Source organism: Aythya ferina, assembly GCF_964211825.1.
Source record: "Aythya ferina genome assembly, chromosome: 7".
Lineage (NCBI taxonomy): Eukaryota > Metazoa > Chordata > Aves > Anseriformes > Anatidae > Aythya > Aythya ferina.
This window is the reverse complement of record NC_140302.1, coordinates 24,850,373-24,865,700: the sequence shown is the minus strand read 5'-3', so window position 1 is coordinate 24,865,700 and position 15,328 is coordinate 24,850,373. Positions and strand designations below refer to the sequence as shown.

Here is a 15,328-nt window from a genome sequence, read left to right as displayed (position 1 = left end):
CGCTTGCTGTAACGCAGTGCTCACTGGAGGTGGCATCCCTGCCTGGCAAGTAATGAGCCAAGAAATTAGGAAGGAAGAGACTTTCGGAGCTAAATTGATTTCACAGCCATCTCCTGCAGGCTGGTCCTCTGCTCCTGGTTTGTCCCAGGGTAACTACAGGGCTGGCAGCAGTAGCACAAAAAGGAGCAGGGGGATAATTTGGGCTCCTGTCACACTGGTGGGGAGGGACCCCTGCTCCTATTGGGAACAGTCACAACCATGCCCCCCAGGTGGGTGACAGGTTTGCTGTGCATTTTCAGATCAGTTGCACAACCCTCCTTTATTAACAGAGGAAAATAAATCCCTTTTTTTTTTTCCCCCTTACATCAGCCCAGGAACAGCTGACCATTCCATGCAGCAGATTTCTAAAAATATTTTGCCTGAGGCAGACATTCAGGACAGAAAAAAATCAGTCCATGTAATTAAATAATTTGACAAAGTTATAAACAACTGCCAGTGGCTCCTAATGAGGTAACTCAGCACTTCCCACACCATGGGTGCTGGTGCCAAAGGCCTTTTTCCAGCAGAGCAAGCTTTGGGTGAAGTGTCTGCTCCCCAGGTACCAGCTCAGTCCCAGAGCAGAACAGGGATCCCAAAGCATGCACAAAGCTGACTGCATCATCCTGCTGAGTTTGTCCTACTTGAAATGAACAACATGAATTTTGGTGGTGAAATTATCCTCTTTCCTCAAGCAAGAAGTCTGTGATGGAGTAAAAGAGCTTTCATCTATATGATGAGGATTTCCCATGCCTGTACCCTCCATCCTCTCTATCATCTCAGGTAAAAAGTCCAGGCCTGCTATTTTACAACCACAAAGGAATAGGGAAATGTGTCCTTGTCCCTTCCCCAGTGCTCTGATGTGCTGTGCTGCTGGGTCAAAACCAAAGGGCTGTCCCACATGGGCACATAAAGGGTGCACTGAGCAACAGCAGCTCCCAATGTAGTCTTGGAGATCAGCTGCCAAGGAGCAGCTGCCTAACTCAGAGGACGGTGCCTGAGTCAAATGAGCAAGAGGGATAGTCAAACGTGCTTGGGTTTGGAAATCAATTTGAACATTTGTCCATGTTTAGCAAATAACTTACCTCCAGGGTTCTTTCTCTCTCACCCCAGGAAGCTCCTTTTGCAACAAATGGAGGAATATTCCCTCCTATGATTCAGCAACCCCATGTCTCAGCTCAGAGTTACTGGCAAGACCCCAGATCACAGCAGTGCACAATAATTGCTGTGAGGCATCCTGTATGGACCTCTGACATCCAGGCCAGGAGATCATATTCTGGAGAAGTAAAAATTCCTTGTTGCTTGTGGTGCCCAGAGAATGTTTCTTACTCTTACATCTTATTGTCCTGAATTGTAGGGACCTATTTAGTCTTTCCTATGTTTTTGCCAGAAAAGCTGTAAAAACAAAATAATTTCTTTAAAGTAATTGTTCTGCAGAAAGGGCACAGAACTTTCCCAACCCATCAGCACATAAATGCAAGCCATTAAATGAGAAACCCAACAAGCATTAAAGCACTTTGGAAGCTGGACAGGCTGCTTCCTGGCTAAAAATCACCTGCAGAGTTCAGCAAGGGGTCCTGATGCCGTATGATGGCAAAAATGCAAACAGTGGCTGATTAGCCACGGGTTTTTACTGCTGATGGATGCACTTTAACAGTCAATTCCATTCACTAGTCAAGGACAACACAAATATGATGGCTGGTGCAACTGCATTTCATTACAGTAATTGTGCAAGTTGCTGTTTAGATTGGAGGAGACGACACGGTGACCCCATGAGTCAGCACACATTGCACAACACTCTGCATGCCCACGAGCATCTACGTTGAGGTACCAACCCTCCCTATAGGTGTGATCCCACCGAGGCAGCCTGCCCCACAACAGGAGCAGTGGGATAAGTGGGATAAATGAGCTCTTTTGGAGCTTTCCTCATGCTTTTTCCATGATAGCTGCTGTGATTGCACTGTGCTCTCTGACAGGGAGTGAGAAGGAGCCCCTCCACATACAACCTGCCCTGTGAAGCTCATGCTGGCTGCAGGATTTCCAGTGCACACTGAGCCAAAATGCACATTCAGTACCAAGGATGCCTTTTCACTGGCAGGCAGAGCCACACAACCCACAGCAGCACAAGCAGAGGCTTTAGAAACAAACACATGAGTTTTCCCTTCATAAAACCCTCTCTTACACAAAATGGGATCTTCTGACATTCACCAGCTTCATGACAAGCATCTTATACGGGAAATATGAGCTGCCACAATGCAAGGGTCTCAAATGTGGAGGCAGGTGTGCTGCAAATGCACAAATGGTACAAAACCTTTGCCATGAGGTGACGTTCCAGGCTTGGAAAACTGTTAATCCTCACAGCCTCTACACTGCAAGGTTGGTCCTTTCAGCCCATTTTCATTTATGGAAATCTCAGCTGGAGGTGATAGTGTGGGCTCAAAGCCAAGTGTGCACTCCCTGCCTGCTCAGGGCTGGGGATCTGCTTGGCCAAAAAGAAACAGGGAGGCAGAGGTTGCACAGATGAGCAAGTTGGACTCTGCTGGTTTCTCCCAGCTGATGAATTTTTTGATGGGGAAAGGGCAGCTCCCAGGCACCCGCTGACAGCTCACCACTGTGAGTGAGCAGCCCTGGGAAAGGAGGGAGGGACCAGTGCTACCGGAGGCTGGCACTGGCTGGCACGTGGGACAGCCATGAAAATGAGAAACAGGGCAGAAAAAACAACCCCCAGAGGCTGTATCCATCTGCTCACCTAGAAAAGCTACCAACAGGGTGAGAGACAGACCTGTGAAAGCTGCGTGCCCTCTTCCATCCTCATCATCCCCAGGCAGCAGAAAGGGGGAGGAAAGGAGACAGACTGTGCTGGGCAGCCCAGGGACTTCCCAGAAGGAGAATTAGCAAAAAGAGCACGATGGATCGCTTCCGGATGATCTTCCAGTACTTCCAGTCCAACTCGGAGTCTGTAATGAATGGAATCTGTGGGCTGTTAGCCCTGGCCAGTATAAAGATTTACACCTGCTTTGACTTCAGCTGCCCCTGCCTGCACCGGTACAACATGGCCTATGGCTTGGGGATCCTGTTCGTGCCCCCCGTTGCCTTCTTCCTCTGTGGCCTCATCCTCAACAGACAGTCCCTGGTGATGCTGGACGAGTGGAGGCGGCCGCAGGGGCGCAGGAGGAAGGACCCGGCTGTCATCAGGTGGGGTTTGCAGCAGGGGTGGTGTCCCCCCTCCCATTTATCCTGTCTCTCTCTGCATCTTTGATCCTCTCGGTCACTTGTTTTCCTCTGAACTCAGTTCCCAACACCTTACCCCACAAGTCCAGACTCTGGGGCACTGTCAGTGCTTCCCAGGTGGCCACAGCAGGGAGCTCCACAACCCCATCCCCAGCAAAGAAGGGCAGGAACATCTCGAGACAAGCAGCTACATTTACGCTGCCACCCTGGGAAACTGCAGTGCCTGCCCCTTTTGTGCACACAGGGTTTTTCTCAAGGGGCTTAAATGTGCAAAAAGATGAGGTGTTTTGAATGTGCAGAAAGTGTGGCATTTCCATCACAGTTTTCTTTATCAACAGCATTGTGATTTCCCTCCCCTCAACTAAGTTATTACAGACTTGCACTGGTAAAAGGGTGAGGAGAATCAGCTTCACCCTGTGGCAGACAAACTTTTACCCAGAGCACAGGTTGGCACACAGCAGGATGAGAAAGGTCTCTGAGAAAAGGATTTTCCAAGTAGAAAAAAAAATAAATAAAAATAAAAGCCCTGTTGTGCACTGGACCAGACCTCACACTGGTGATCAGCCCCAGCAGAGAGACCCCAGAGCAGAAGAGATGCCAGCTGGAGTGGTGTGGGGGAAAGTCATGCATCTGCTCTGGGAGGGCTGCAGAGCCCAGACAGCCTGTGTCCATCAAGGCTCTGGGCAAGGAGAAGGCTCCCCACATACCTCCCATCCCATGTCTCCCCCCTGCTCCAGGTACATGTGCTCCTCCATCATGCAGCGAGCCATGGTCGCCCCAGCCGTCTGGATCGTGGTCGCCCTTTTGGATGGCAAGTGCCTGATCTGTGCCTTCAGCAGCTCTGTGGATCCTGAGAAGTTCCCAGGCTTCAGCAATGCCACCGCAGAGCAAGCGCAGGAGCTGCTTGCCAAGGTGCCCTGCAAGGAGGATGAGTTGGTGGGGAGCAGCACGTCCCGCAGGGCAGTGTCCAGGTACCTGCGCTGCTGGTCCCAGGTGGGTGGCTGCCAGCACAGCCCTGTGTCCTTGAGATGCTCAGGGCAGGCATTTGCTGATCCCACCCTTCTTTGATTTGGCATAGCCCCACCACGGTCCTGCTGGGAGCAAGACTGCTCTTTGCTGTCCTAATCCTAATTGGATTTTGCTTCTAGAAGAGCCAGCAACTTCTAAACCCAGATAGCAAAAAGCAGTTGTAAGGAATACTGGGGTCTCCTAAGGCCCCATCTCTTCAGGGTCAGAAGACCTTTCTAACCTTGCAAGCAGGACCTGCTGCTTCAAGGACAGTGAAAGCTGAGAGAGATGAAAGCTGTTTGCTCAGGAACAATGAGAGAATGAGACACCTGAAACTGGTGTAGGGGGCAGATGAATGTCCTGGAGATTAGTATGTGCCCATCAGGGGAGCACCAAAGTCCCCTTCATACACGGTGCTCCCATGCTCAGAGCAAATGCTCCAGACCCACTTTGCAAAGAGTTATTCTGCTGAGCTGCTGATGCACAGATAAATGTCATATCCACCTCCCCAGCACTCGCATCCTGAGTGCAGTTTGGGGTGCTGGATTGAAGGGACAGATTGGGGACAGCAGTCTAGATCTGCAGCCACACAGACTCCCTGTCTCAGTGTTACAGCCTGTGCTGCCTTCATGCTGTTGCTGATCCTGTTCCTCTGCTTATTTCTAATCACGCAGGCCCTCGGCTGGAGCATTTTGTTGATGCTCATCATAGCAGCTTTCCTTGCCCGCTGGCTCAGGCCTTGCTTCAACCAGGCTGCCCTCCTGCAGACCCGTCACTGGAGCAACTACATTGACATTGAGCAGAAGATTTTTGAGGAAACCTGCTGTGAGCACAGCCGGCTCTTTGCTCACAAATGCATCCTCCACTTCTTTGAAAGCATGCGGGAAGAGATCAGGCAGCACAGCTTCGACTTGCCTAAGGAGGAAGAGGAAGATCTTCTACGAGGCATCACACACCAGGATCAGGTGAACAAACTTCTGAAAACGTGGTATTATGAGAAACCTCCCTTGGATGTGAGCCAAGCAACCCAGAGACATCACCTGGGGAGAGAGAGATCCCCTCCACCCTGGACAGGCAGTCCCCATGTCCAGTCCAAATTCCCCCAACACACCAATGTGTAAAGGGGAGTTTGGTCCCAAAGATACTAAAGCCTTATCTCTACCCAGAGCAGTGCCCAGAAGATGGATGACTGTGGTGCCTATATCTTCCTCCAGAACCCCAACCCCAAAGGCTGGGCTCCAGGGCATCCACCAAAACTGCCCACCTGAACTAGTGAGGCTCAGCTCCAAGGATCCCAATATCCCAGACTCAGTCACCATTCTGGACATTTCTTATCCAAGGGCTCTGCATAGCACTTGTGTCATCTTTGAGTTTGAAACTCCTTATAGCTGTGATAAAACCATTCTGCCTTGAGGAAAAATTTAACCAAGGCAGCAACAAGTGGCTGCATATGCAAACTGGCTGGAGCACAAGTTCCAGGAGCAACAACAGATTTGTGTATTCCTTGCACTAGCTGTACCTTCACCTCCTCTTCACATACAAGACAAACATGTCTTTCTTTCATGCTCCTTCAGGAGTAAACAAGCCAGGAGAGATTAAAGCCTCTTTCTTCAGGTCAGTAAGATCCCTGCCTTTGGTTTCAGTGAGAATTCAGGCCCTAACAACTCAAGTGTCTTCCGGACAGTGTTTCTTCTGTGTAGGATAATTTCATTTCCCTTTTGAAGACTTACCAGCATGTAGTAACAAAAGCAAAGGCATAAAACGGTACCTGAGGCACAGGCTACTTTTCAGCCTGCAGCAGACTATAGGTATGATATCATCCTTTAATATCGTATCTATATATCATGATATCATATCAGGAAACATAGAAAACTGCCTGTTGCTTCTCAGGTTTAAAGTTTCCCCTTAAAAGGTGTATGCAAAGGTGTAATCAGCTCTTTGAGTACAATTCTCACATATACATGAACATTTTCCTCTCCCCTTCCCAACTTGGAGTGCAACAATTTTCATCATACTGTTATAAATTCCAAGTCAACTTAGCTTTATGAGATTTATTTATGGGGTTAATAAAAGGCAAGTAAAGAGTGCTGGGTGCACGGGGAGTCTGGGCTCATCCAACACGCACACACGTTACATCAGGTGGCTGCTTTTTATGCTCCTAGGCTAATACATGTTCATTACTACTTCTAGAAAAGGCAGGGTTATTATAATTAGTTCCCAGATTCCAAACCCTCCCACTGGTGCATGTGTATCAGTCCCCAATGGTCCCTCTGGGGGTCTCTCATGCCGAAGGCTCGTAGTCTTCCTCCCAGGCTTTGTCCTTGTCCTTTGTCCTTCTTGGCCGGATATCAGGCATTGCCTCTAACTCTATACAAGAATGAGAGAGAAGCACACCTTTCTACTTTGTCAGCTACTGGCAGACCTAGAGAAAAAAAAATGTTGTTAATTAAAAAGTAATGTTGTTTTAACGCATTTCACAAAATACATAATATTTGGTAGAAACCAGACAACAAATGAAAGGGAAGAAGAAACAGTAGAAGGTACTTGCATGGCCTTAATTTACATGGCAATGGACAACAACAACAACCTGCAATGATTTACAAGTGCCTTACACCATTCACCCTTGAGACAGAAAAAGGGGATTCCCATATGATGTAAGGGGAGTGCAATCCCTCTCAAAATACAAGAGCCAGGGGGATGCTACTGACTACTGAAAATGTTAAGGCTAGGCAGCACCGAACTCAACAGAGAAGGGAGGCTGAGTCTCTCTGGCTGTTCACGTAACAGACAAGAGCCTCAGCTTTTAGCCCTAAGCAACAATTCGTAGTGCCAGGCGGGGAAGCAGTTCTTAAGCCAGGGACCATTTCAGCATCTTTAAAGCTACTGAAAGGCTTGAAGGCTCTGTGGAATCATGTTCCTGGTGCAAAAATCTGGGGACCAGGACAGGGCAAGTGGGGTGCAAGTGTGTTGGGGAGCAAGTTCTCTGGGCTGATTAACAGGGCTTTAAACTAGGTTTGATGGGGGAAAGGAGGGGAGCTAAAGGTGACAAAGAAGGGGCAGGGGAAGTAGTCATTACTGTCACTGTTGAAGACAGGGAAAGACTTCTGAGCTCTCCCATAGGATTGTCTGAGAGTTCCTCAGAGAAGGTAGCATTCCCAGTCCCCCATCCAGTATCTTCTTCTTGCATCCCCCCAGGGGTAACTGTATCTGCTGCTTCCCTAAAGTGCCTGTACATCAATGCACAGAACAAGGGAAATAAACAGGATGAGCTCGAGATCTGTGTTCGGTCGCAGGGCCACGATCTCGTTGCGATCACTGAGAGGTGGTGGGACAGCTTGCATGACTGGAACGCTATCATGCTGGGCTACATCCTCTTTAGGAAAGACAGCCTGGGGAAGCAAGAGGGTGGGATTGCCCTTTATGTGAGGGAGCAATTAGAGTGTACCCAGCTCCAGCTGGGGGAGGGTGAAGGACAAGTGGAAAGCTTGTGGGTAAGAATTAGGGGGTGGGCTGAAGGAAAGTGCAGAACTGCTGTCTATAATCTTTGAAAGGTCCCGGAGAACAGGTGAGGTGCCTGAAGACTGGAGAATAGCCAATATCACTCTGGTCTTCAACAAGGGCAGGAAGTAGGACCTGGGAAACTATAGGTCAGTCAGTCTCACCTCTGTCTCTGGAAAGGACTGGGGACTGGGACTGGGGACCGGGACTGGGGACCAGGACCAGGAACCAGCTGAGAATCCATCTAAGTAACTTCACTGAAAACATACAAGGTGAATGAAGTACTCAAACTCCCCAACATGAAACCACTGTAGAACCTAGGAACACTTACCTGCCAGCTTCTGAATTTGAGTCACTGCCAAACTATTTCACAGGGAAGTAGCACCACCAGAGTTTTCCTGTTCTGAGAAGTCACCACCAATGTAACTAGCTCATAGAGTCTCCAAAACTATTTCACAGAACTGGTAGAAAACTTGAAGAAAAAGCAGTCTACTCGGGAACACTGAGTTCATTTCACCAGGACAGTAGAAAAGCACCCTCAGTAACCTGAACCTCAGACTCCCCTGGAGTGGCAATTATTCCCATAAATCCTCATGCTTCCTATACAGCAAAGGTCAAATGTTCTCCACCTGGCAGATTTCACTTCACATGTGTGGAGCCATGAGACCTTGTGGAATAGGCTCATCAACCTGGTTCTATGTTTTAGGTTCAATTGCTCCTTATCGCTAATAGAAATAAGCTGACAAGGGGCTTAGTGGTTAGAGTTGACCTAATTAATTACAAAAGGCACATAAGGGTCATATTTCTGCTAGTCATTCTGTGAGGAAAATTAGTACAGAGTCTGTTAAAATAAGATAAATAAACATAAATAAAAGAAATAAATAAAAGAAAAAGGAAAATGACCTAAAAGGCAAAATTGCCGTCATAGATTTTCATATGTCTAGTCACGACAGATAAAGAATATAGCAATCAGAATGACTTTTCTTGACATTAATGTTGTTTAAATTTGCTTTTCTGAGATCTCTTCTTTATGCAGGACTTTTCAAAATCTAGTGCCATGACCTCCAACTGCAGTATTTACTTTGGCTGCATAGAAACAACGCAGCCTATAAATGCCAGATCCTCACTCACTATTCAGGTCCAGGATGGGGCTTAAAGTTTGGGCTTTAATTTGGTTACATGCCTTCATTGCTGTTTTCTGGCAGGTCATGGGAAGAAGATTGGCTGCCTTGGAGGAGCTTATGTACACGTGACTTATAGGCTGCAGCCAAAGTGTTCCTCTAGATTTGGAAGGTTGAAGATGGTTGCAGTCTCCAAGCTTAGATACAACCACGTATTAGTCTGGCACAACTGATTTTGCAGCAGTGTGCCCTGGCAGACAGGTTGGCCAACTGTACCCTGGGGTTCATCAAGCATGGCATCGCTAGTCAGTCAAGGGAAGGGATTGTCCCGTTCTGCTCTGCACTGGTGCAGCCTCACCTTGAGCACTGTGTGCAGTTCTGGGCACCACAGTACAAAAAGGACATTAAACTGTTGAAGAGTGTCCAGAGGAGGGCTACAAAGATGGTGAAGGGCCTGGAGGGGAAGACATATGAGGAGCGGCTGAGGGCACTGGGCCTGTTCAGCCTGGAGAAGAGGAGGCTGAAGGGAGACCTCATCGTGGCCTACAGCTTCTTCAAGAGGGGCAGTGGAGGGGCAGGCACCGATCTGTTCTCCTTAATCACCAGTGATAGGACCCATGGGAATGGTGTCAAGCTGAGGCAGGGGAGGTTCAGGCTGGATATCAGGAAGAGGTTCTTCACTGAGAGGGTGGTTGCACACTGGAACAGGCTCCCCAGGGAAGTAGTCATGGCACCAAGCCTGTCGGAGTTTAAGAAGTGTTTGGACTGAGCACTTAGTCACATGCTCTGAATTTTTGGGTAGACCTTGTGGTGCCAGGAGTTGGACTTAACTGTCTTTATGGGTCCCTTCCAACTCGGGATATTCTATGATTCTAGGATAATCCTTGCATCACCTATCTGGCCCTTTCCATCCTCAGTTTCAACACCATTTGAACGTAACCCCTGAGCTTCTAAGGCCAATCACTTCCTTATCTGCCTCTATCCAGAGTGTGTTGTAGATATTTAGTCTCAGCTGTGGAACAAGTTTGGCTGATATTGCTGCTTGGGTGCATTAAAGTTCTTACTGCAAACCCCGTGATACATTGCTCTCACTTCCCTTCGCTCCATTCCCCATCTCTCACCCCATCAAGAGCTTTTCTTATTTTCACAACAAAACCAGCTCTGGCTGGACCCCTGAGCTGCCCTGGATGAGCTCAGAGAGCACAAAGCTCTCTCCACAAAATCTGTCTTCATCCCCGCTCCTCGATGTCTGTTCCAGGAGTGATCCTGGGTGCCTCCACAATGCCCTTTCATGAATGAGCTCACTCACACCAGCTTGTCGCAGGGTCCTTTTGTCCAGACCACCCCAGGAACACCCTAAGTTATGTGTGCAGCACCCACTGGGACTAGCACAAAGGTCTTCAAATGCTCTTCACCTCCAGGGAGGTGTTTTGTGTGTGTGTGTGTGTGTGTGTGTGTGTGTGCTTTCCTTTGAAATCAGCATCGCACTTTGAATTTTAACTCTGGTTTACTATTGCCAGACATAACCCTACAAATCTCAGCCTGAGATTCGGTTCGGACTCACCACTCCACTCTAGTCAAATCAGCTATTTTCCTAACCCAGCTCAGACCAGAGGTCTGTAGCTCCTCTTTGCATGCTGCTTTCCATGTTCTCAGGTTTTAAATCACCCCAGAGTGGCTGCAAAATACAAAATGCAAAAAAGGGCGTGAGGAACAATTTGTTAGCTATATCAGGAAGGAGAAAGGGAGAGGGTCGTTCACAAGCTTCAGCAGCTCTTTATCTCTCAGGGCTGCCCTGATGCCAAGCACACAGATACATCTGTCAGGGTCCTTCACCTACCAGGAGCCCATGAAACAGCAGGGCTGTTGAAACAGCCATGAAACACAAGGACAACTTTCCCAGTCTTTCACGGACACTGTTTTGAATCCCACTGACTTGTTTGCTTCTGTGAGGATTGCCATCATTGTACACCAGGCAGCCTCGGACCCCTCATTCATCCTTAATGAAAGGCAGAGTTTTCCTGGAGATCAAAAACCTCTCTGCTTTTTACAAGGTTGATTCATGCAGGCTTTGATGTGAACTGCCCTTCAAAAAGCCACTCGACAGGTGAACAGAGAAGCCAGCTTGAGTTCTTAGCTAGCAATACAATAAGCCTCATCTATTTTCATACAGCCAAATCTCTTTCTGTTTGATGAGATCATGCAATTAACCTCTTCACAGCAGGCAGAGCTAAGACCGACCAGGTGTTTTCAGCATGCTTTGTGCTCACCTCTGTGGTGGCCTCTCAGGGAGGATTTAGCATCATCTACCCTATCCCTGGCAAGGGGAGACATCAGAAACTGCACTGACTAATGGTCAAAACACCTGGACTGTCTTCCTACCTCTGCTACTGATGCACTACAAAGCTGTGGGGAAAAGCATGGCTTTTTTTCTATGGCTACTCAGAGTCCGAGTATTTCCCCATTTTTTGGCCATCTTGAGAGAACAGCCTAGTGCTTCAAGCTTCAAACTGCTTTGTGAAATGGGAACAGAGATGCAGCACAGCAGCAGCAACAAAATCCACTTCTTTTTGGGTTGTGCTGTGGGAGCTAAGCCTGACCCAACCACAGCTATCACATCTCATCAGTGCACTCAAGCCCTTCAGAAATGCTCATTGAAAGTTAGTGTAAATAATAAATTTAGTGAGGAAAAAAATGAATTTCAGAGCTGTGCCAATCAGGGAGCACTTCCTGAGAAATCAAGGGCATCCTGGGTTTGGATGTCACAGCACCAACCAGTGGAGCTGGGAATATTCTCTGTGCCCTGTCCCTGCAGCCCTCATTTCTTTCTCTGCCTGTTTTTCTGCAGCCCCAGAGCCAGGAAACACACTGTGTGCCTCTGGATGACACCAGACCATGTGAGCCAGGGCTTGAAGGCTACTTTAGCCAGCCCTGAGGGCAGAGGGTTGTGACAACCAAGGAGCTACAAGTGTCAGCTTGCAAGTCTGGCTGAAATGTGCAGGTCTGCAGGAGGGAGGGGAGCTGCTAAGAGTCATTGACAGCACACACACTGCATCCCACAGCACCAAGAGCTTTATTCCTCCTTCCTCTGCCTTTCCTTTTCTCTTCCCTTCCCATTGCAGAACAAAAAACAGACAAAAGCAATTTCCCAGTGAAGCAGTGCAGGCGCAGAGCAGGGCCTGGCAGACACAAGACACTTGCATTAGACAACTCCTGGGGTGATGCAGGCGTGGAGGGGGGAAGCTGTGGAGCCCCATTTTCCATATGTGCCAGCAGAGCAGAGGTGGGGCATCCTGCCTGCTGCAGGGAGGAGCACCCAGCTGCCCCGCTGCATTTGCAAACAGGATCACGGAGCCCTGCCAGCAACTCCCCTTCCTGCCAGGCCACAGATTGCTCGGGGCAGAGCACAGCTCTGGCAGCACCTGCATCCGACAGCCAAGGAGACCAGTGACCAGGAGACAGCAGAAATGAGGATGTGGAGAACAGAGAGAGGTTTAGCAAACCAGAAACAACGCAGGCCTCATGGGAACAAAGAAGAGCAAGAGAAAGCAAGCCCTGAAGTTGGGCAAGCAGCAAAATGAGCAGGAAAAAAAAAATGTTGAGCTTTCTGCTTTAAATATTGGGGATGTCAAAGCATGTAGGTGAATAACTGAGCTGCAAGGAGACTTGCTGGCACCAAGTCTTTGCAGAGGGGAACTGAAAGAATGAAGTAAAGCAAAGACGTGGCTTGGACCCTGGTGGGGGAAGGAATCACTCCAAGATGGACAAGTTTCGGATGATCTTCCAGTTCCTCCAGTCCAACCAGGAGTCCTTCATGAACGGCATCTGTGGGATCATGGCCCTCGCCAGCGCCCAGCTGTACTCAGCCTTCGACTTCAACTGCCCCTGCCTGCCACGCTACAACCTGGCCTACGGGCTGGGCGTCCTCCTGGTGCCCCCCCTCATCCTGTTCCTGCTGGGCTTCGTGCTGAACAACAACGTGTCCATGCTGGCGGAGGAGTGGAGGCGGCCCCGGGGCCGGCGGGGGAAGGACGGGGCTGTGCTGCGCTACATGTTCTGCTCCATGGCGCAGCGAGCCATGATCGCCCCGGCCGTCTGGGTTTCGGTGACGCTGCTGGATGGGAAGTGCATCACATGTGCCTTCTGCACCTCGCTGCCCGTGGGGGGCCTGGGCAATGCCAGCCACCCTGTGCTCTCCCAGGAGGAGATGAAGAGGGTCCTGGCCCGCATCCCCTGCAAGGAGATCTACGATGGGCAGGAGCTCGTCGCCAACGAAGTGGCCGTCAGGTACCTGCGATGCATCTCGCAGGTAAGAGGCGTTGGGACCATGCCCTGGCTGGTGGCTTAGGGTTAGGCACTGCCAGCCTTAGCTTTTCCCTCGAGGGAGTTGAAATAAAGCTGCGGGAGGAGGGACGGGCAGTTTTGGGGGGGTATGAGTTGTTCAGACTCAGCCCCATTCACACTGATAATTCGGTCCCTCCTCTTCCCTGTGTCATGCTTACGGGTGCTCACAGCAGCCAGAGCTGTTTAGGGCAAGTTCAGGGGTTGACATGGTCATTACTCCATGGCTGTCACCCGCACTCGTAACCCACCAGTCACCCGTGGCTGCTCTGGCTGCTTGTTATAACTTGTGGAAGCGATGGGCTGATAACCATCTATGCCGCTTGCTGCTTACTGTGAAACAGCTGGCATGTGTTTATTAACCTCACCAGGCAGCAACAAATGAAGAAGTGCCACTAACTCCTTGTCCTGTGCTTAATTCTTCTCAAGCCCTGCTTCTGGCCACAGTTGGAGACAGGATGGTCCAACCCACTCTGACCACTCATCCTGCTTAAAAGCTGCTTTCCCTGCCCCCCTTATGGAATATAGGAATAAATTATCCCTATTTTCAGAACAGAAATGGAGTCATAGGGTCTTGTCCCAGACACAGGAAGATTTCCCTGAGCAGACCCCAATTCCCAGCTGCCAGGAAGCTCTGGGAGCTGCATCACAGGGGGTGCTGCCTGGACAGACCCCAGCCAGGCAATGTTCAGTGGGGTCACCTCATGAGCATAGACTGGGGTTGTCTCTGCCCTCCTCTGTCCCTCCCTGTCACATCCCACTATCAGGGCATCCCATTACCGTTGATCCCAGTGAGCACAAATGTCACAGAAGTCCAACAGCTTGGGAAAAGGGGGTGTTTATGGTCTGCCCATGATGGGTCTGGTCTCACCCCTCACCCCTGCAGGCCCTGGGCTGGTGCTTCATGCTGCTGATGACCACGCTGGCTTTCTTGGTCAGATCCCTCCGGCCCTGCTTCACCCAAGCCGCCTTCCTGAAGAGCAGGTACTGGTCCCACTACATCGACATCGAGCGCAAGCTGTTCGACGAGACCTGCACCGAGCACGCCAGGAGCTTTGCCAAGGTCTGCATCCAGCAGTTCTTCCAGGGCATGAGCACGGACATGGAGACTGCTCACTGCCACCTGCCGAAAAAAAACCCCACGGATGATGGGGAAGCTTCCGAGAAGCTCTTGGGCATCACTGACCAGGGTACCATGAACACGGCCCTGAAAAGCTGGCACAGGTGTAAGCCCCCATTGCACCTCCACCCAGATGCCCCATCCCGTGGCAATGGCTGGACTGGGGAAGGGCAGCCCCCCCTGAAGCCCCCTCCAGAGCCTCCAGCACCTCGGAAGGAAATGGCTGCCTACTACAGCCGGGTGTGAGCAGAGGCATGAGCCACACTTTTGGGAGAGGGGCTGCAAGGGGATGTGCACCCAAAGGGCGGTGCTGGCACCCAGGTGGTCCCATCTGCTCCCCAAATGCAGTTCTACATCCTGGGTAACGGAGGCAAGGAGCTTTGGGCTGCCCGAGGCTGTGATGGAGAAGCCCTGGGGGAGCCAGTAGATACGACATTGTGTGTCCCATGCCACAGGCTTGTGTAGTGGCAGTTGCTGAGGTGGATGATGCCAGATGTGTAACACTTCCCTTCTTTTACCACGTGCACCTCCAAGCCTGTGACAGAGCTGGAGCAGGGACAGCTCCTTGCAATGGTGGGCAGCACTCTTGGGTTTGGGCACTATTAAAAATTCCTCCATAGGGAATCAACCTGGGATGGCCCTCACACGGTGAGACATGAAACCCCAAAAGTCTCCCCATTACCATCTCTATTTTACTATCCCCCCCCAGACACGTACAGTTTCCACACTATGAGGAACTTTAAAATAAATTTGACACAAAAAGTGAACTAATAAAGGGGCGCCCCACACTGCATTACCCGTGATGAGAATGGTGCAGTCAGGTGTCACGGATACAATTCAAGGAGGGGGCTGCCAAGACAAGGAGAGCAGCCATCGCTCAGCAGCACAGAGGGTAGGTGCCAGGCTGACCCCCTGCCATGGATTTTCTGCAGGACAGTCAGCCCATCCTTGTAGCTTTACCTGGATTCCCCCC

At 50.0% G+C, this 15,328-nt stretch overlaps 2 protein-coding genes and 1 long non-coding RNA gene across 3 annotated transcripts; 2 read left to right on the top strand and 1 right to left on the bottom strand.

Annotated features, from left to right (window-relative positions):
- Positions 1–2,944: 2,944 nt before the first annotated feature.
- CALHM3 (calcium homeostasis modulator 3) lies at positions 2,945–5,396 on the top strand (the record flags this gene model as incomplete). The annotated part of the gene is made up of 3 exons (XM_084525502.1): positions 2,945–3,231; positions 4,005–4,260; positions 4,950–5,396. The coding sequence occupies 3 exons, from the start codon at positions 2,945–2,947 to the stop codon at positions 5,394–5,396; spliced, it is 990 nt and encodes a 329-aa protein (XP_084381628.1).
- A 915-nt stretch (positions 5,397–6,311) lies between these two features.
- LOC311440032 lies at positions 6,312–8,181 on the bottom strand. Its single transcript, XR_014695173.1, has 2 exons — positions 8,105–8,181; positions 6,312–6,697 (listed from the first exon to the last, which is right to left on the bottom strand). It is a non-coding gene; the product is annotated as an uncharacterized lncRNA (long non-coding RNA).
- A 4,262-nt stretch (positions 8,182–12,443) lies between these two features.
- CALHM1 (calcium homeostasis modulator 1) lies at positions 12,444–14,601 on the top strand (the record flags this gene model as incomplete). The annotated part of the gene is made up of 2 exons (XM_084525876.1): positions 12,444–13,203; positions 14,122–14,601. The coding sequence occupies exons 1-2, from the start codon at positions 12,655–12,657 to the stop codon at positions 14,599–14,601; spliced, it is 1,029 nt and encodes a 342-aa protein (XP_084382002.1). The 5' UTR covers positions 12,444–12,654.
- Positions 14,602–15,328: the final 727 nt, after the last annotated feature.